This window comes from Schistocerca serialis, chromosome 1 (genome assembly GCF_023864345.2).
Source record: "Schistocerca serialis cubense isolate TAMUIC-IGC-003099 chromosome 1, iqSchSeri2.2, whole genome shotgun sequence".
NCBI classification, from domain to species: Eukaryota; Metazoa; Arthropoda; class Insecta; order Orthoptera; family Acrididae; genus Schistocerca; species Schistocerca serialis.
In genome coordinates this window covers 946,043,852-946,064,782 of record NC_064638.1, presented here as the reverse complement: position 1 = coordinate 946,064,782, position 20,931 = coordinate 946,043,852, and the positions used below count along the sequence as shown (strand labels likewise).

The following is a 20,931-nucleotide window of genomic DNA, read 5'->3' as shown; positions in this document are numbered from 1 at the left end:
AACCTAGCTAAATATCGCCCCATAACATGCCTACCAACAATATACAAAATATTAACTTCAGTCATTACACAGAAATTAATGACACATACAACACAGAACAAAATTATAAATGAAGAACAAAAAGGCTGTTGCAAAGGAGCACAAGGATGTAAAGGGCAACTGATAATAGATGCAGAGGTGACATATCAAGCTAAAACTAAACAAAGGTCGCTACACTACGCATACATTGATTACCAAAAAGCTTTTGATAGTGTACCCCACTCATGGTTACTACAAATATTGGAAATATACAAAGTAGATCCTAAATTGATACAGTTCCTAAACATAGTAATGAAAAATTGGAAAACCACACTTAATATCCAAACAAATTCAAATAATATCACATCACAGCCAATACAGATTAAGCGTGGAATATACCAAGGAGACTCATTAAGTCCTTTCTGGTTCTGCCTTGCTCTGAACCCACTATCCAACATGCTAAATAATACAAATTATGGATACAATATTACTGGAACATACCCACACAAAATCACACATTTGCTATACATGGATGATCTAAAACTACTGGCAGCAACAAATCAACAACTCAACCAATTACTAAAGATAACAGAAGTATTCAGCAATGATATAAATATGGCTTTTGGAACAGACAAATGTAAGAAAAATAGCATAGTCAAGGAAAAACACACTAAACAGGAAGATTACATATTGGATAACCACAGCGACTGCATAGAAGCAATGGAAAAAACAGATGCCTATAAATATGTAGGAAACAGACAAAAAATGGGAATAGATAATACAAATATTAAAGAAGAACTAAAAGAAAAATATAGACAAAGACTAACAAAAATACTGGAAACAGAATTGACAGCAAGAAACAAGGCAAAAGCTATAAATACTTATGCTATACCAATATTGACCTACTCATTTGGAGTAGTGAAATGGAGTAACACAGACCTAGAAGCTAGAAGCACTCAATACACTTACACAATCACAATGCCACAAATATAGAATACATCACATACATTCAGCAACAGAAAGATTCACATTAAGCAGAAAGGAAGGAGGAAGGGGATTTATCAACATAAAAAACCTACATTATGGACAGGTAGACAATTCAAGAAAATTCTTTCTAGAACGAGCAGAAACTAGCAAAATACACAAAGCAATCACTCATATAAATACATCGGCTACACCACTGCAATTTCATAACTTCTACAAACCCTTTAGATCACATAACATCAACAGACATGAAGAACGTAAATTGGGAAAAGAAAACACTACATGGCAAGCACCCGTATCATCTAACACAGCCACACATCGATCAAGACGCATCCAACACATGGCTAAGAAAAGGCAATATATACAGTGAGATGGAAGGAGTCATGATTGCAATACAGGATCAAACAATAAACACCAGATATTACAGCAAACATATTATTAAAGATCCCAATACCACAACAGATAAATGCAGACTTTGCAAACAACAAATAGAAACAGTAGATCACATCACAAGTGGGTGTACAATACTAGCAAATACAGAATACCCCAGAAGACATGACAATGTAGCAAAAATAATAATAATACATCAACAGCTTGCCTTACAACATAAACTTATAAGACAACACATTCCCACATACAAGTATGCACCACAAAATGTACTGGAGAACGATGAATACAAATTATACTGGAACAGAACCATTATAACAGATAAAACACCACCACATAACAAACCTGACAACATACTCACCAATAAAAAGAAGAAATTAACACAACTAATCGAAATATCCATACCCAACACAATATACAGAAGAAAACAGGAGAAAAAATTGAAAAATACATCCAACTGGCTGAGGAAGTCAAGGACATGTGGCAACAGGATAAAGTTGACATTATACCAATTATACCATGAACTACAGGAGTCATACCACACAATATCCACCAGTACATCAATGCAATACGGCTACGTCAAAATTTATATATACAACTACAGAAATCTGTAATTATTGATACTTGTTCAATTACCCAAAAGTTCCTAAATGCAATGTAACATATACCGTACAGTTAAAAGGAAGTCATGCTTGATCAAGGCCCGCATCACCTTCCATTTTTAACCAGACGTAACATCTGAGACAGGAAAGAAAAATAATAATAATAATAATAATAATCTACATACATAAGTTCAAGAATTTTATTTTTTTTTATAACCAGCATGTTTGACACATTGACTGCCATATGCATAGTGATGGGTGTTGCATTGTCAGGCACCAGGCTCTGCTTTGGTCATAGGGGCCTACTGACAGTCAATGTGTTGACACTAGACAGTCCGTGTGTCAATACACAAGATGTGCATTGTCTTTGTTTAGCTGTGGTTGTTCCATCATATTTCCACTTCACAATCACAACAGTTAGCTTTGCCAACTTTAGAAGAGTTGTAATGTCCCCAATGGATTTATTACTCAGGTTGACATCCAAGGACTAGACCACCTCAAATTGCTGAGCACTGCTGATCAACTGCTTCTCTACAGACAATACAACACTCCCCGTCTTCTTTTATACTGTCTCTTTAACACTAGTGGTCAATTCCACATTACATGTGTCCAAATACTTTTGATCAGATAGTGTACAAATCACAAGACTGAATTGTAGGTATTATTCCTGTAGATGTTAATTTTCATTAAAAATGATTTGTTTGGTTAACAACAGGCACTTCATGTCTTACACTGGAGCATGGTAAATATTTTTAACATTTGCTGCTACTCTATGTTACCTAGTTGCTGTATGACTATATAATTTATTATGGGAGTCTAACTGACAAACAATAGTAGCCCTACACTACATGATGATGATGATATTTTATAGCTACCACTTTCTGCATTACAGAGGATCTTAGTGACAGCATAGTCAAAATTTTCAAGTCATTTATGAAATGAGTAACTGATATATGCATCTACAAATAGCACTATTTTTCATGTTTGTCAGCAACTTCTTAGAAAGATTATTGCTATGGACCACTTTAAATGACTACTACTTATAAGCAATCTCTAAAAATAAATTTTTTACAATAAGAATTCCAACATCCGTAAGTCTTCAGGATGTTGGGCTATCAACTCTAAATTCCTCATTTTTCATGTTTGTACAATAAATATTTTGTTATCTTAAATCCTACAATGTTCAGTAAGTATTAGTTATTTGCACTTTTGATGGCTCATAGATGTAATGTTGCACTATGATGTAGAACACGTCAAATTACAGAGTGAATGCAAAATTTACTAGTACTTTTGCCAACAATCAAGAAAAATATAACTGAACAAATGAATTTGAATTTTAATCATCTATTTAGAGGTTTTTTCTGATCTTAATTTGGTTGCCATGAAATCTTAAAAATGAAGATGCATGTAGTGTGTACCATTAATAGTTCGGTTCTAAACCTGCACAGCTATTTTATAACACCCAAGTTGCATGGCCAGGTTTGGACCACTAAATAATATATTGAAGTCATTTTACAGGCTGTAGTGCTGTTTAAGAACAACCTTGAATGCCCCCCCCCCCTCCCCATGTTCTTTAGATTGTTAATAATAGTATGTTTCCCTTATCTGGAGATTAAACCCTTTATTACTGTTTGTTGTTTCATTTATATTAAATACTAAAAAATGATAAGTTGCAACTCTGACACTGATTGGTAGAAACCACATTTAAGACTGCTTAGAAATTTAGTATCAGAATTAGTCTGTCCTCATACAGAACACACATGCATAAAACACATGGCATCTATCTCTGGATGCAAAGACCTGACTGTGGCTGAGGTGAGCAGCAGTCTCAGCTGGTCTGGGTAGTGGGAGTAAAGAAGATGTAAGAGGACTAGGAATGGGAGAAGCTACTTAGCTTTCTGTTGTAGCATGCAGGGATTTGGAAGGGGGGGATTTGAAAGAGGGGGGGGCGGTAGGGGAAGGCTAAGGAGAGAAGCAGAGGAAGATAAAGGACTGTAGGAGCAATAGCTGGATATACTTACGTAGGACTGAATGGGGAGCAGCAGGTGGAGGATAGTGACTAGTGAAGATTGAAGCCAAGGTGGTTACAGTAATGAAGAATATGTCGCAGAAAGAGTTCCCACCTGCACAATTCAGAAAACTTATGTTAATGGGAAGAATCCAGATGGGACAGGGCTATGAAGTAGTCTGAATCAAGCACATGACATTGGGTGGCATATCCAGTACCGAAGTGGGCCAGCTGTTTCTTAACTTGTTTGGTGGTGGCCATTCATGAAGACTGACAGCAGCAACTAGTGTGCAGCATTCTTTGTGAGAATGGCTACTAACAACCTAAGTTCATAGGTCACATGGTTACTTTGCCAGATGGCCTCACCTGTTGGGATAGGAGATACCTGTGCCTTTGTGCCTAAGACAGATGTTGACTAGATGGAGGAGGGGGGTTGTGAAGTACTGGTCTTGCATCAAAATCCTTATAGGTATATTAACCATCCATAGGACAAGAGGATGGGAGCGGAGATGGAATAGGGACAGGCAAGGATATTAGGGGGTTTGGACTGGTGGCACAATACCACTGTCAGATGGATGAGAGGATGTGAAGAGGAAATTTCATTTCCGAGCACAGCAGGAAATGTTTAGTTGCTGAAGTCCTGGGTGCTAATGAGTCATGAGGGGAGAGTGACATACTGGCTGGATAGTGGGTATGTGGGGATGGTATATGAGAGGGAAGACAAGGCACAGGAGATTTTTCTCGATTGGGTTGGGAGAATAATTTTAGTCTGTGTGGGCCTCAGTGAAAACAATGGCGTATTTGAAGAGGAGCTGCTTGTCACTAAGGATACAATGACCATAGTTGACCAGGTTGTATGTAAGAGTCTTCTTGATGTGGAATGGGTGGCAACTGTCAAGTGGAGGTATTATTGGTGGTTGATAGATGTGATGTGAGTAGAGATATTGACATAATCAACCCTCAGCTGGAGGTTGAGACTGAGTAAGGTGGCTTGTTCGGCTGAGGAGGACCACGCAAAGTGAATGGGGGAGGTGTTCTGGGTGGTTGGGTTTATGTACTTTAATCATGAACCTGTCCTCCAAAAGCCTTTTGTCACTAAAATATCAATCTTTTCCAGAGACATTACCTTCTGCCCCACCCCAAATTCAGTCATGCTGGTCTTGTTCAGGACCTCCTCTCCTCCTCCTGATCCCTACAATGGAAACACTTTTTCACTACTAACTCAACCAGACTCAGTCCAGAGGCAATACTGAATCCTGCCTGAGCCGGTTTACTCCTCCATTAATGGGGATCCACCCTCACTGCCCCCAAATCACTCTTGTAAACTTTCCTTAATTTCTTAACCTTGAACCTTGCCTCACCATTACCCTCCAATGTCTCAATGTGGAAAGCAATCTCACATCCACAGAGAAATACACACTTTACCACCTAAAAACTGATCCCAACCTTGTGATCTTACCTGCCGACAGTCTGCATTATGGGTTATGAACCTCTGGTGAAGGGACTGCTAGGTGTCAGATTTATCCATCTGCACACCCTGCCACAGTGACCCCATTTAAGAAATCCAGGAAGATCTTCAGTGCCTCCTAAAATCCATATAGCCATCCTGAAACTACTACTCCTGCTCACCCCCACTACTCCCTGCACTCCTAGTTTCTACATGCTTCCTGGTGTAAATAAATCCAACCACCGATGGCACCCCATTGCACCTGGTTACTGTGCTAGCAGAAGAGAACTGTGCCTAGTAACTATAACCTACCCTCCTATATAATTGACACCAATCAATACCCCCATTGATTCTCCATAGTTCTGTCTTATCCAGCACCCTACTTCTCATTGTCAATGCTACCTATCTTTATACTGCCATCCTCAATGATCATGGTGTTGCTGCAGTAGAACACTACCTTTCCAAGCACTCAACAGACTCCAAACCTCCAAGTACTTTAATGATCACCATGTCCAACAAATTACTCATCCACAATTCTTCTCCTTTGAAGGCATCACCTACAAATAAATCTTTGATACTGCAATGAGTGCACAAACAGCTCCATCCTATGCCAGCCTGTTCTTTGGCAGTCTAGAGAATCCTTCCTAATTGTGCAGAAGCCCAAACTTCTCACCTGTTTCAGATTCGCTGGTATCTTCATGACTGGACCAAAGCTAGTGAGACCCAGTCTACATTCCTCCAGAACTTCAACATCGTCTCCAACATTTGATTCACCTCTTCTTTCTCAGCTTAACAAGCCACCCTCCTCTGTTTTTACCACCTCAAGGATGGCTACAACAGTACCTCCATCCAAACCTACCAACCTCCAACAGTACCTCCACCAACATTTCCAACCAATTTCACATCATGAAGCCCTTTCCAAACAGCCTAGTCACCCATGGTTTGGACATCTGTAGTGATAAGCTGTCCCCTCCCAAACATTCCAAGTGAGTCACAGGCCTTCACAGATCAAAATTACTCTCACCACCTTGTCCAGAAGTAGATTGCCAAATCTTTTTATCTTATCTCCCCAGTCACCTACTGACTGGGCACAGAGGAGGCTTTCCTCTTGACTACCACCCAAGGCTGGAGCAGCTGAATCACTAATATTAATGACCCTGGATCACTATCCTCCCTACCACTCCCACAGTGGTATACCACCACTCATCCAACCCACACAATATCCTTGTGTATCCCTATTCCACCTCTGCCCCATGGCTCATCTCCCTACAACATAAAAAGATGCCAAACTAGTCCCATACATCCTACTACCACTTAAAACAGTTCTGTCACAGGCATCATCTAATACAGCATCCTGTTCCAAGATGGCCGCCGAGTAAGTGACGCCAGAAACCATTTCCAGAAAGTTAAGTGATTTAGACAGGAATATAATTTAGTTTAACGCCGACAACAAATTAAATACGTGCATTAGTGTATCGTTTAGTCTTGCCGTTAAAGGTTTGACTTTTCTTTGCGTATTTTTTCACAAAACACGAAAAGATCGTAACTTCGCGAAGTCGCGCTTAGGCTTAAATTTTGTAAACGTGTTTGTTTCTTGTTTCACGGTAATTTAACTAGTTTCTCGGTAACAAATAAGTAAACTACCGTAAATAGCGTATAACTTCATTGTTTTAAAACAGATTTCAGAAAAACAGCGTAACTTTATATCAGAAACTTGCCTATATACATTTGTTTATAGGCCTAATTCTCGTAACGTTTTTGGAGAATCAAAGTTAAAGTATCTCGTTTAATTGTCCTTTTTTCATTCCATCGAGTGAAATATATAATAAATAGCGTATACCTTCGTTGTTTTAATACAGATCTCAGGAAAACAGCGGAATTTTAAATCAGAAACTTGCTTATATACATTTGTGAATAGGCTTAATTCTTGTAACGTCTTTTTTGATTTTCGGTAATTTAATTGATTTATTCTAGCTAAAGTATTATTTTTGCCATGAGTGAGAAGTGCCCGACTTGCCGTAGAATTGTTAGTTCCGGGGTTTGGTGTGATGGATGCAGTAGTTTTTTTCACTGGGGGGGGACTGCAGTGGCGTGGGTGTTGGGAAAGTGGATCAGGCTCATCAGTGGTTATGTAGGATTTGCAGCAGAGATAGGAAGATAGTGGAACAGGAGGGGAAAATTGCTGCCCTTCAGGCTGAGCTAGATCAGGCTAGGGAAGATCTGGACAGGTTAAGGAGGGAGAAGGGCAAAGAGAGGTGGGAAGTGGCAACAGGTAGCAGAAGGAATAGGCCTAGAACTAAGTCTGACAGTTTTGTGGTGAATGTCAAAAATAAGTTTGACCTGTTGCTTCAGTTAGAAACTGATGAGCCTCAAGCAGAGGTAGGTGTAGACAGGACACAACAAACTTTCAATAGGAAATTGAAAAAGAATGTAGGAAAGTCATCGAAAAGGAAGAAAGTTTTGTTGTTAGGCAGTTCTCATGCCATAGGTGTAGGCCAACTTCTGCAGAAGGAATTAGGACCAGAATACCAGGTCACAAATTTTTTCAAACCAAGTGCTAGTCTGGATCAGGTGACAGAGGATTTAGGTTCACTCTAAAGGATTTACCAGGGAAGACACCGTAGTTATTGTGGGAGGGCCAGGGAACAGCATCGACAGAGATCCTGGGCACAGTATAGAGTGTGACCTGGTAAAGATTGCGTCAGCATCGAGACACACCAATGTTGAATTTGTATCTGTCCTGAGACGCCATGACCGGCCTCATTTGAACTCTTCTGTTGGGAGAGTTAATTTGGAGTTGGAACGGCTGCTTGGATCGGGTGCGGGGGCTCATATTGGTGTGGTTCCTGTTGATTATCTTAGTAGGTGGGACTATACCAGGCACGGCCTACATCTCAACAGGAAAGGGAAGGGGAAACTGGCTGGGGTAATAGCAGGAAATTTAAGGGGGGGGAGGCACTGCCATGAATGGTAAAATACCAGTGGTTACAGGTGTTGGAGCAGCACCTTTTTAGGATAGGTAAGACAGAAAGATGTCAAGTTCTACAAGAGGTCAGGATTGAAACAAATCTTCAGTTTAGGAAAGAAATTAAACAGCACAATTCTAGCACATTGGATCACCAATCACAGCTATCAATTATAAATTTTCACCAATCACCAGAAATTTTATCTCCAAGTTGTATCTCAGTCCTAGGTAATTCCATTGATGAATTAAAGTCACCCAACCCAGTTGACATAATCTGCCTCTCTGAACACCATGTGACCACTGGTATAGGAACTAGGCCTAAGCACAATGAGAAACTCAGACAGGAGAGTACTGCAACTGTTAGAATAAGGAAAAGTTCTCATAAAAGTATAATTAAAAATAATGTAAGTATATTTCATCAAAATATTGGGAGTTTAAAGAATAAAGTAGATGAGCTTCTGGTTTGTTTAGAAGATTTAGAAGCTGAGAATGAAATAGATATACTATGCCTGTCTGAGCATCACATTGTTACTGATATGGATAAGGTAAATTTAAGTGGTTATAAACTCTCTGCACATGTAATGAGAGAAAATATGGAGAAAGGAGGAGTTGCCATATATATATCAAAAGTTATCATTGTGCAAAAAGTATAGAAACAAAAAAGTTTTGTGTAGAGAAACATATAGAAGCATGTGCCTGTGAGCTTAAATTAAATAAAGGCACATTTATAATTGTAACTGTATATAGGTCCCCATCAGGGAATTTTCATCTATTTCTGAAAAATTTGGACTCCTTGTTGTGCTATCTGTCAGACAGGGGGAAGCAAATTATTATTTGTGGGGACTTCAATGTAGATTCTCTGAAAGAGGGTAACAGGAAAAATGACCTTGAAGTATTACTCGGTTCTTTCAATTTGACACCCGTTATTGATTTTCCTACTCGGGTGGTAAAGGATAGCAGCTCACTGATAGATAACTTCTTTATAGACCAAGATAAGTTTAACCAGATAAATGCTCAGCCTGTTGAGAATGGTCTTTCTGATCATGGTGCACAGCTAGTTACAATATATGACATAGCTCCATTCAGCAATACTAAACAGTCCTCCAAAGTAGTACGTTCAGTCAACGATTTAACAATTGCAAATTTCAGGGAAAGCCTACAGCAGTTAGACTGGGATGAGGTGTACCGTGAACCTGATGCCAATTTAAAATATAATTTATTTCATGACATTTTTGTAAATGCATTTGAAAACTGCTTCCCCAAGAAAATAGTTACATATACTCTTAAGAAACCTTGTAACAAACCATGGCTTACTATGGGTATAAAAATATCTTGTAACCGGAAAAGGGAAATGTATCTGACAGCAAGAAAGAGTAGTGACCCAGAAACTATCAAAAATTATAAAAACTACTGTTATATTAAGAAAAGTTATTAAAAAATCCAGGAGTATGTGTATCATGTCTGAAATCAGCAACTCTGATAATAAAATTAAAACAATTTGGAATATTATTAAAAGAGAAACAGGTCAACCAAGAGCAGAGGAAGACAGTATTACCATCAAATTGAATGAAAACATTACGAACAAAAAGTCAGAAGTTGAAAATATTTTTAATAATCATTTTCTAAATGTTGTGGATATAGTAGGATCCAGGTGTTCATTAGAAGATGCTAGGCTGTTAATGGAAGAGGCCATACCTATGCAATTTGATACAATTGAAATCTCACCCACTTCTCCCTCTGAAATTAGGAAAATAATAAACTTGCTTAAAAGCAAAAACTCACATGGAATTGATGGAATTTTCAGCAAAATACTAAAAGCTTGTTCTCAACAGATAAGTAAGATTCTCAGCCACCTGTGTAATAGCTCTCTGGAACAGGGCATTTTCCCTGATAGACTGAAATATGCTATTGTTATACCTTTGCATAAAAAGGGGGATAGATCTGATGTCAACAATTATCGTCCAATCTCCCTTCTAACAGCTTTATCCAAAATTTTTGAGAGAGTAATGTATTCAAGAGTAGCTTCACATATCTGTAAAAATGAAGTACTAACAAAATGTCCGTTTGGTTTCCAGAAAGGTTTTTCAACAGAAAATGCCATATACGCTTTCACCAGTCAAATTTTGAATGATCTGAATAACCGAACACCTCCCATTGGGATTTTTTGTGATCTCTCAAAGGCTTTTGATTGTGTAAATCATGAAATTCTGCTAGACAAGCTCAAGTATTGTGGCATGAGTGGGACAGTGCACAAATGGTTTAATTCGTACCTAACTGGACGAGTGCAGAAAGTTGAAATAAGTAGTTCTCGTAACATGCAAAGATCAGCACATTCCTCAAACTGGGGAAATATCAAGAATGGGGTTCCACAAGGGTCAGTCTTGGGTCCTTTGTTGTTCTTATTATATATTAATGACTTGCCATTCTATATTCATGAAGAGGCAAAGTTAGTTCTCTTTGCTGATGATACAAGTATAGTAATCACACCTGAGAAACAAGAATTAACTGATGAAATTGTCAATACTGTCTTTCAGAAAATTACTAAGTGGTTCCTTGTAAACGGACTCTCACTGAATTTTGATAAGACACAGTACATACAGTTCCGTACAGTGAATGGTATGACGCCATTAATAAATATAGACCTTAATCAGAAGCATACAGCTAAGGTAGAATATTCCAAATTTTTAGGTATGTCCATTGATGAGAGATTAAATTGGAAGAAACACATTGATGATCTGCTGAAACGTTTGAGTTCAGCTACTTATGCAATAAGGGTCATTGCAAATTTTGGTGATAAACATCTTAGTAAATTAGCTTACTATGCATATTTTCACTCATTGCTTTCATATGGCATCATATTTTGGGGTAATTCATCACTGAGGAATAAAGTATTTATTGCACAGAAGTGTGTAATCAGAATAATAGCTGGAGTCCACCCAAGATCATCCTGCAGACATTTATTTAAGGATCTAGGGATATTCACAGTAGCTTCTCAGTATATATACTCTCTTATGAAATTTGTTATTAACAACCAAACCCAATTCAAAAGTAATAGCAGTGTGCATAACTACAATACTAGGAGAAAGAACAATCTTCACTATTCAAGATTAAATCTAACTTTGGCACAGAAAGGGGTGAATTATACTGGCACTAAAGTCTTTGGTCACTTACCAAATAGTATCAAAAGTCTGACAGATAACCAACAAGTATTTAAGAAGAAATTAAAAGAATTTCTGAATGACAACTCCTTCTACTCCATAGAGGAATTTTTAGATATAAATTAAGAAAAAGAATATTAAAAAAAAAAAATAAAAAATAAAAATAAAAAACACAAAAAAATAAAGTTGTTATATTAACTTAAGTATGTTGTTAAATTAACCTAATTATGTCATGTATTGGAAAATTCGACTCGTTCCACATCATTACGAAATATCGTATTCATGATCCATGGAACTAGTATTAATCTAATCTAATCTAATCTAATCTACCTGCGAAAGCAGCCATGTGGTCTACCAACATACTTTGTTAGTGTGGTCATGCCCAAGTAGAATGCTGCATAGGGGTTGGAGCTGTCACCATCAAAATGGTCAAGTGACAGCTGGGCCACCAACTTGCAAAAAATACCAGCAAACACTATATGCTTGAGTTCAATGACTGTCATTTGGATTCTTCCCACAAACACCAGCTTTTCTGAACTGTCCAGTTGGCAACACTCCTTTTAACGTATCCTCCATTTCCAGAATCCCCCTCCCCAGCCTCAACCTTCACTAGTTCCTGTCCTTCAGTACCTATTAACCCATGCCACTCAAACTCCATCCATACATGAAGTAAGCGTGTAAGACAGGCACATTTAAAGAACTTACATAAAGCTTTCAGCCATAGTCTTCATCAGTAACACACACACACACACACACACACACACACACACACACACACACACACACACACACACACAGCAGATGCATTGGCAGCTACAGATAAACACGGTGGAAGATGAATGGGGAAGAGATGATAGGACAGACAGGGTGGAAACTGTTGGATGGAGGGTATGGGGACAGTATGCTGCCATAGGTTCAGGCCAGGATAATTATAGGACCAGAGAATGTGTTTTAAGGGTAATTCCCATCGGAGCAGTTCAGGAAAGCTGGTGGTGGAGGGCAGGATCCAGATGGCTCAGGTAATGAAGCAGCCATTGAAATCAGCTGCATATTATGGCACAGGGTGCTCAAATTTGCTCTTTGCCACACTACTTTGTGGCTGGTTCTTGAGAGAAGTGGGAGGATTGGAGGTGTGAGGGGAAATAGCACAGGAGATCTGTTTCCAGACTAGGTCTGGGGGGTTAGTACCAGACTGAAGGCTTAGGTGAGACCCTCAACATACTGAGTAAGGGAGTTTTGTCACAGCATATACACCATCCCTGGGTGGCCAGGTTCTATGGGCAACATTTTTGGAGTGAAAGAGATGACAGTTGTTGAAATGTATGTGCTGTTGGTGGTTGGTTGGTTGGTTGGATTTAATGTGGTCAGAGGTCCAGATGGAGCCAAGGAAGGTGGCACACTGCTGACGAGTACCACATGAAGCAGATGGGAGAGAAGGTATTGAGGTTGCGAAGGAACAAAGAGAGGGTATCGGGGCTCTTAGTCTAGATCATGAACATATCATCAGTAAAGTTGAACCAGATTAGGCATCTGTTTTGAGAGGCTAGGAAGGTCTCCTCTACATGGCTCATAACAAGGTTGGTATAGAATGATGCCATGTGGGTCTCATGGCAGTGTCACAGATTTGTTTATGTACTATCCCTTCAAATGAAAAGTAGTTTTTTATCCTAAAGTTAGTAAGGTCTGTGAGGAAGGAGATACTGGGCTTGCAGTCTGAAGGACATTGGGAAAGGTAGTGTTCAATAGTGGTAAGACCATGGGCAGGAGGGATGTTGTATAGGGAGGTGGTGTCAACATTGATGAGTAGGAATCCATGAGGTAAAGAGGTGGGGATGGTAGGGAGTCAGTGAAGAAAGTGGTTGATGTCTGACATAGGAGGCTAGATTACAGGCAATTGGTTGGATGTGTTTGTCAATGAGGGCTGAAATTCTTTCAGTGGGGGCATAATAACCAGCCACAATGGCACATCTAGGATTGTTGGAGTTGTGGATTTTGGGGAACATGAAGTTTGGTGTGCAGTATTCATAGGGGTGAGGCAGGAAAGATTCAGGTGAGGTTCTGGGAAGGACCTAAGTCTAAGCATGGATTGGAGTTTGTTGTACTTCTGGGATGGGATCATTTTGATAGGGGTTTATAGATAGAGGAGTCATAATTGGTGAAGGCCTTCTGCAGTCCATGACAACAGTTGTGGAGCCTTTGTCTGCAAGTAGAATTATTACATCAAGATTTGTTTTGAGGTTGTGTATGGCTGTTCTTTCTTCTACTGGAAGGTTGATATTCTGAGGAAGGGACCTGGGGATGGATGGTGATGCTAAGTTGGAGGTACAGAATTCCTGGAAGGTGACCAGCAGGTGGTTAGATGGGAGGGACTAGGATCACAGTTGGATGGTAGTAAGAAGTGGAAGAGGCAGGTTTCAGTGTTGAAATTAGGTTGGTTTTGGTTGGAGGAATTGGTGGCAAAGAAGCTAGAAGTAGAGTAGGTCCTTGGCAAGTCCAGCATGGTTAAATTTGGGTGTAGGGCTAAAGGTGAATCCTTTGAATAAGAAACTTATGTGAAGCTGAGGGTTTTGGCAGAAAGGTAAACATTGTCAAGGGAATGTTTTGGCTCTGGATTTGATGGAGAGTTGGTCAGGAGTTTTGGAGATGTGGCAAGTTGGGAAGGTCAGCTACGCAGGGTTTAGCTACTACAAGGGGTCGACGAGGAGGAACACTGGGTATGATAGGGGCTGGGTAGGGGGTGCCCTGAGGAGGTGGTATGATATCAGCAAGTTAGATGACTTACCGAGATGGTGCCTTGAATGCTCCTCCAGGTGCTGGAGAGCAAGGGATTCTATTTCCGAGATGTGATGTATAGAGTAGGTATTGCAGAGTACCAATATCTTGTAGAGGGAGAAGAGGTGGTTCTGGGATGCCTGTGCCATGGAGATGTTTTTGCAGTACCAGGTTTGTTAGGTCCAGGGACTGGCAGAATCTGAAAAGGTGAAGTGCATTGTGAAAGGAGGAGTGGGATCCAGAAATGGAGTGGGATCCAGAAATGTTTACAGTTAGGCTATTTGGAGGGATTCCATAGTTTAGGCAGCAATTGAGAAACAGTATGTGGGACTAGGTTTAAGCCAGAGAAAGGTGTATTTTTCTGAACTGGTGCAGAAAGATAAAGTAAGTGTCCATTGTAGCAGGAATGGCATCAAGGAAATAGGAATGATGCGGCACTGGGCAAAATAGGTGTTAATGATTAAGAGAGGAGCTGTATAAGTGCACAGACGCGCAAAAACATGTGCAGATATGCAACAGTATGCACAAATTCATGAAACCATGTAAAAACACAGATATGTTAAAAAGGTGCAGGAATGTGTGTAAAAAGGAACGATGAGGTCGAGGATTGAAAGTTCATGCAGCATGGACGGGTATGGGAAACAAAATGCTCAAGTACATCAGGACGATGGGTGAAGTTGGCTGAATAGAAAACACACAACTATCAGAGGGAAAAAATTGGACAATCCACATAGTCACAAAGTCTGTTGTGCACAGACGAACTATGATACAGTGTAGCTCAGAAGTAGAAGGGGGCTTTTGGAAGGTGGTGAATAAACACAGAAAAGGAGAGAAAGAATGGGCAATGAAAAGATTAGTGAAGGAAAATGTCACAGGGTTGTAAGATCGAAGAAACACATTTGGGAATGATCAACAAATGGAAACTCCAGGTAGGAAAATCAACAATGTAGGAAAAGCCAGATTGCTACTTACCATAAAGAAGACATATCGAGTTGCAGACAGGCAGAACTGAAACAGTTATTAACATTTTCTATTTCAACTGAACTAAATTATTTGTCTTAGTATGTATAAATCAGAAGCTGCTGTAAGCTGCTATCGAATGATGAAGCTACACATTAAATACAGTAAAATGCAACATGAAGGATGCAGTACAAGAGAAAGAGAAAAAATCTGGGAAAATGAGAGGAAAATAAGAAACTGATAAAACAAGGAAAATACAGAAAGTGAGTTCCAGAAATTAGTAACTATCAAAGCAGCCATAATTTTCCTTTTAAATCACTGTCAGTGAACATACTGATGACATTTTACAATTTTACTAAAATTGCAGTTGATGGCAAAGAGAGAGGAAAAGATGTTATAGTAGAACATATTTCTTACAGTCCTAATGCACCAACAAAATTCAGTTATTAGGTTAACAATCATCTGCAAAGTTAAAATATTTTCATAAATATTTACAGAAAGGATACACAGCTAGCAGTGTATGTATGGTACATTAAGAAAGCTGAAACATTTTGCAGGATCATCACCACACATGTAACAAATGACACTGCCAATAAAAGAGGTTTTTTTGATACGAAACATCTGTCATATTTACTGGGAAATTTAATCCATGCACTTTGCACTGTTTAAACTCTGTGACAACACTTTCATGTAAGGCAGTGTGGTAAAGATAATGTGGTAAAGATAATGTGGTAAAGATAATGTGGTAAAGATAATGTGGTAAAGATAATGTGGTAAAGATAATGTGGTAAAGATAATGTGGTAAAGATAATGTGGTAAAGATAATGTGGTAAAGATAATGTGGTAAAGATAATGTGGTAAAGATAATGTGGTAAAGATAATGTGGTAAAGATAATGTGGTAAAGATAATGTGGTAAAGATAATGTGGTAAAGATAATGTGGTAAAGATAATGTGGTAAAGATAATGTGGTAAAGATAATGTGGTAAAGATAATGTGGTAAAGATAATGTGGTAAAGATAATGTGGTAAAGATAATGTGGTAAAGATAATGTGGTAAAGATAATGTGGTAAAGATAATGTGGTAAAGATAATGTGGTAAAGATAATGTGGTAAAGATAATGTGGTAAAGATAATGTGGTAAAGATAATGTGGTAAAGATAATGTGGTAAAGATAATGTGGTAAAGATAATGTGGTAAAGATAATGTGGTAAAGATAATGTGGTAAAGATAATGTGGTAAAGATAATGTGGTAAAGATAATGTGGTAAAGATAATGTGGTAAAGATAATGTGGTAAAGATAATGTGGTAAAGATAATGTGGTAAAGATAATGTGGTAAAGATAATGTGGTAAAGATAATGTGGTAAAGATAATGTGGTAAAGATAATGTGGTAAAGATAATGTGGTAAAGATAATGTGGTAAAGATAATGTGGTAAAGATAATGTGGTAAAGATAATGTGGTAAAGATAATGTGGTAAAGATAATGTGGTAAAGATAATGTGGTAAAGATAATGTGGTAAAGATAATGTGGTAAAGATAATGTGGTAAAGATAATGTGGTAAAGATAATGTGGTAAAGATAATGTGGTAAAGATAATGTGGTAAAGATAATGTGGTAAAGATAATGTGGTAAAGATAATGTGGTAAAGATAATGTGGTAAAGATAATGTGGTAAAGATAATGTGGTAAAGATAATGTGGTAAAGATAATGTGGTAAAGATAATGTGGTAAAGATAATGTGGTAAAGATAATGTGGTAAAGATAATGTGGTAAAGATAATGTGGTAAAGATAATGTGGTAAAGATAATGTGGTAAAGATAATGTGGTAAAGATAATGTGGTAAAGATAATGTGGTAAAGATAATGTGGTAAAGATAACGTGGTAAAGATAATGTGGTAAAGATAACGTGGTAAAGATAACGTGGTAAAGATAACGTGGTAAAGATAACGTGGTAAAGATAACGTGGTAAAGATAACGTGGTAAAGATAACGTGGTAAAGATAACGTGGTAAATATAACGTGGTAAAGATAACGTGGTAAAGATAACGTGGTAAAGATAACGTGGTAAAGATAACGTGGTAAAGATAACGTGGTAAAGATAACGTGGTAAAGATAACGTGGTAAAGATAACGTGGTAAAGATAATGTGGTAAAGCAGCACACATACTTTACACCATACAGCTACAGTGAATGCAAGCAAGTATGTGGCAGAGAATACAGAATCCATGTGGCAGCAGCACTGAAAGTGGAGAGGTTCCAACACAGTGAAATTCAGTTGTTGCTGCTGTCATTTGATTGATTGTTTACTTTTAGTTTTCATTCTGACTGGACACACACACACACACACACACACACACACACACACACACACACACACACACACACACACACAGACACACAGACACACAGACACACAGACACACAGACACACAGACACACACACACACACACACACACACACACACACACACAGAGAGACACACACACACACACAGAGACACAGAGACATATTTAAAGACCAAATAAATATGTCTGCTTGTGTCTGTATATGTGTGGATGGATATGTGTGTGTGCACCTGTCTGCAACTCAACATCTTCACTATATGGCGAGTAGCAATCTATCCCTTCCTTAACAGTGACATTTCATTGTGGATTTTCCATTGTCTATCTCAGGCAAATTTATGAGTTTTAATTATGACTAAAGCAACTTAGTATTCTGCAAGGAAGTTTTTAGTGTGCATTCACTGCACTAGATTAAGAGTAACTTCAAGCACCAGGTAAGATAAAATCCATGCATAATTGAACATTGTATTCATGTTCAAGTTTTCACAGAATGATTCAAATTTTTCGCACAGTTCCTTAAATACTTCTGTTATATCCTAATCTACAACAAACATTTTATGAAGAATGTTAGTTAAACTAGTTTTCCTTTGAAAACAACAGCTTTAGAAGAAAAAATCTGATGTTTTATCAGTTCCAACTAGCAGTAGTTTTCAGCACAAATACATTAAACTAAATATCTACAAGAGAACTGCCCAAATTGCTGCATAGTATGTAATTCATCATTCTCATTCAGCTTAACATTTTGAATGAACTTTTCACTGAGTTTCACTTTACAACAGAGAATGTGTTGCACTGCCTGTGCCTTGAAACATTACTGTTGCAGAAAATACCTTCCTTTCCATTTTCTTCAGATAAATATTCCATTCACAAGCTGATTCCACTCCACAAGGTGAATACTGAGGAAGAGTTACAACTGATAATTCATCGCCAACAATTGTTAAAGAGTTGTTACAATCTGAAAGAGAGGAACTTTAGTTAGAAGAAAGATAAGCCCGTTGGTCCTTTCTGGATTTTTGGCATATAGACACAAAAAATGAGCATAAAAACAGAAAATAATAGCACAAGAATAGCAGATTTCCAAGGTTGGCTGATCATTAAAGTAAAATATGTATGAGAATGCCAATTCAGCACAAAAATCTCCAGTCTAATGCTGTAGATTGGAGTCAATATACCATAATAATGATGATGATGATGATCCACAACAGTTTTCTTAATGCCCCTAGAAGGCAAAACAGCTCCGCAAGTTCACTGCTATCAATTTATTGGGACATAAAACTAATTCTATTAAAAAGTGGTGTATTGAAATTGGGAAAATCTTTGCAAAATATAAAGCCATGGATGATAAGACAATTATTTGAAGGCTTATCAATAGCACTATATTATACCTTTGCAACAAAAGAGTCACAACTGAACAATTTATTTCACTATCTGCACCTTTCTTCCATCAGTTCCAAGCATTTTTATCAATGAACGAGGATCTGACTCAAGTATGAGCTAATATCCTTTAGGGAACAGCACAATGCAGCAAATCTCAAGTATCTTTGTCAGCAGTGTGTACTTAGTTATTACCCTGGATCCCATTGCCTGATGTACTATATAATTTTTTTGTTGTGGCTCTGAAACAATTTATCTATAATCAGCTTAATTTATCACTGGGTATATAGTAATTATGACACTGAGGCAATCAAAGCAGATTGCCAAAGCCATTCCTACATGATTGTTTGCCTGAATCTTGAAAGATTTGACAATAATTGTGAGAATGTTACATTGGTGGGCAAATAGTAATGTGTACAGTTTCTACGTGAGGGGAAGGGGATGACCAACAAATGAAACAGGACAGGTTTTCTAATAAATTGGGCATACAGTGTCCTGGGCATACAGTGTCCTGGGCATACAGTGTCCTGGGCATACAGTGTCCTGGGCATACAGTGTCCTGGGCATACAGTGTCCTGGGCATACAGTGTCCTGGGCATACAGTGTCCTGGGCATACAGTGTCCTGGGCATACAGTGTCCTGGGCATACAGTGTCCTGGGCATACAGTGTCCTGGGCATACAGTGTCCTGGGCATACAGTGTCCTGGGCATACAGTGTCCTGCTGAAAAAGCAAAGCACCTTCCTGTTGAAGAAACAGCAATAGCACAGGGATAACAGCCTTTGCGATGGAATGGGCAACGGTTACTTTAACCTGTAAAATCAAATTAACTGGTTGTAAGTGGTGATGAGATGGGACCTGTTTGTCATTGATGAATGCACTCTGGAATAGGCAGCTCATCAGGTCTGCACCAAACACGTACATCGATCACTCTCAGACCGAGACAAAATCTACTCTAAACACTGAAAACAACAGAGCACCTTTAGACAACTCTTTCATGACACTAGAGTAGCAATGCATGGCAAAGACATGCTGTCACAAGTGCTACGTGTGACTTAATTTCACTGCTCGATGATCAGTCAGCCACTGCTACTTGCACAGTTTGTCAATCTTGACATGGGTCTGTAGTATGTGGACAGCCAGAACCCAGGCTACAGGTGTGGGAATGTTCCACAAATCACAAATGAATCCAACATATCCATGCAGCTTCCTGCAGGCTCACAAATCTGTTCAAATGGCTGAAGCTGTTTAACTGGAGTACATACTCGGTAGTGGGGCTACAGTAGTAGCTGGTAGTGGAAGGATGTATGGGACAGGTCTTGCATCCAGATCTATTGCAGGGATACGAGCCATGAGGCAAGGTGTTAGGACCATGGGGGAGTGGGAATGGACAAAAATGCTGGAGAGGTTTGTTGGCTGGTGGAATACCATCCTAGGAGGAGTGGGGACAATATTCCTCATTTCAGTGAATGATAAGAGGTAGTCTAAAGCCTGGTGGCAAATTTGTTCCAGTTTCTCTCAACCTGGTGGTACTGAGTCTTAAGAGAAGTGTTCCTTTGTGGCCAGTGTCGAGAGAGAGAAAACACACGAGATCTGTTTCAGGACTAAGTTTGAAATGTAATTTCAGTCTGAAGGCCTGTCCTGCATATCCACTCACTACCGTCTACTACAGCTCTATCACAGGCAGCTCCTACTCTATCAGTGGCAGGGCTATATGTGAAAGCAGCCATGTGATGTACAAACCAAGCTGCAACCAGTGTGCTGCTGTTGATGTGGGGACAATGACTGTCCACATGAATGGCCACCGCCAGACTGTGGCAAAGAGACGGCTGGACCTCTCAGTTGCTGAACAGGCTGCCCAACATGTGGTTTACTTCAATGACTGCTTCACAGTCTGCACCATGTGACTGCCTCCTAC

General features: G+C 38.9%; 1 protein-coding gene across 1 annotated transcript in view; it reads right to left on the bottom strand.

The window, feature by feature from the left end:
* The window catches only part of LOC126412577 (uncharacterized), a 194,162-nt gene that overhangs the window by 64,976 nt on the left and 108,255 nt on the right, over nucleotides 1–20,931 (bottom strand). Inside the window, exon 4 of the mRNA XM_050082229.1 lies at nucleotides 18,471–18,595. Coding sequence (XP_049938186.1) covers nucleotides 18,471–18,595 — 125 coding nt within the window. The remainder of the gene's footprint in view (nucleotides 1–18,470; nucleotides 18,596–20,931) is intronic.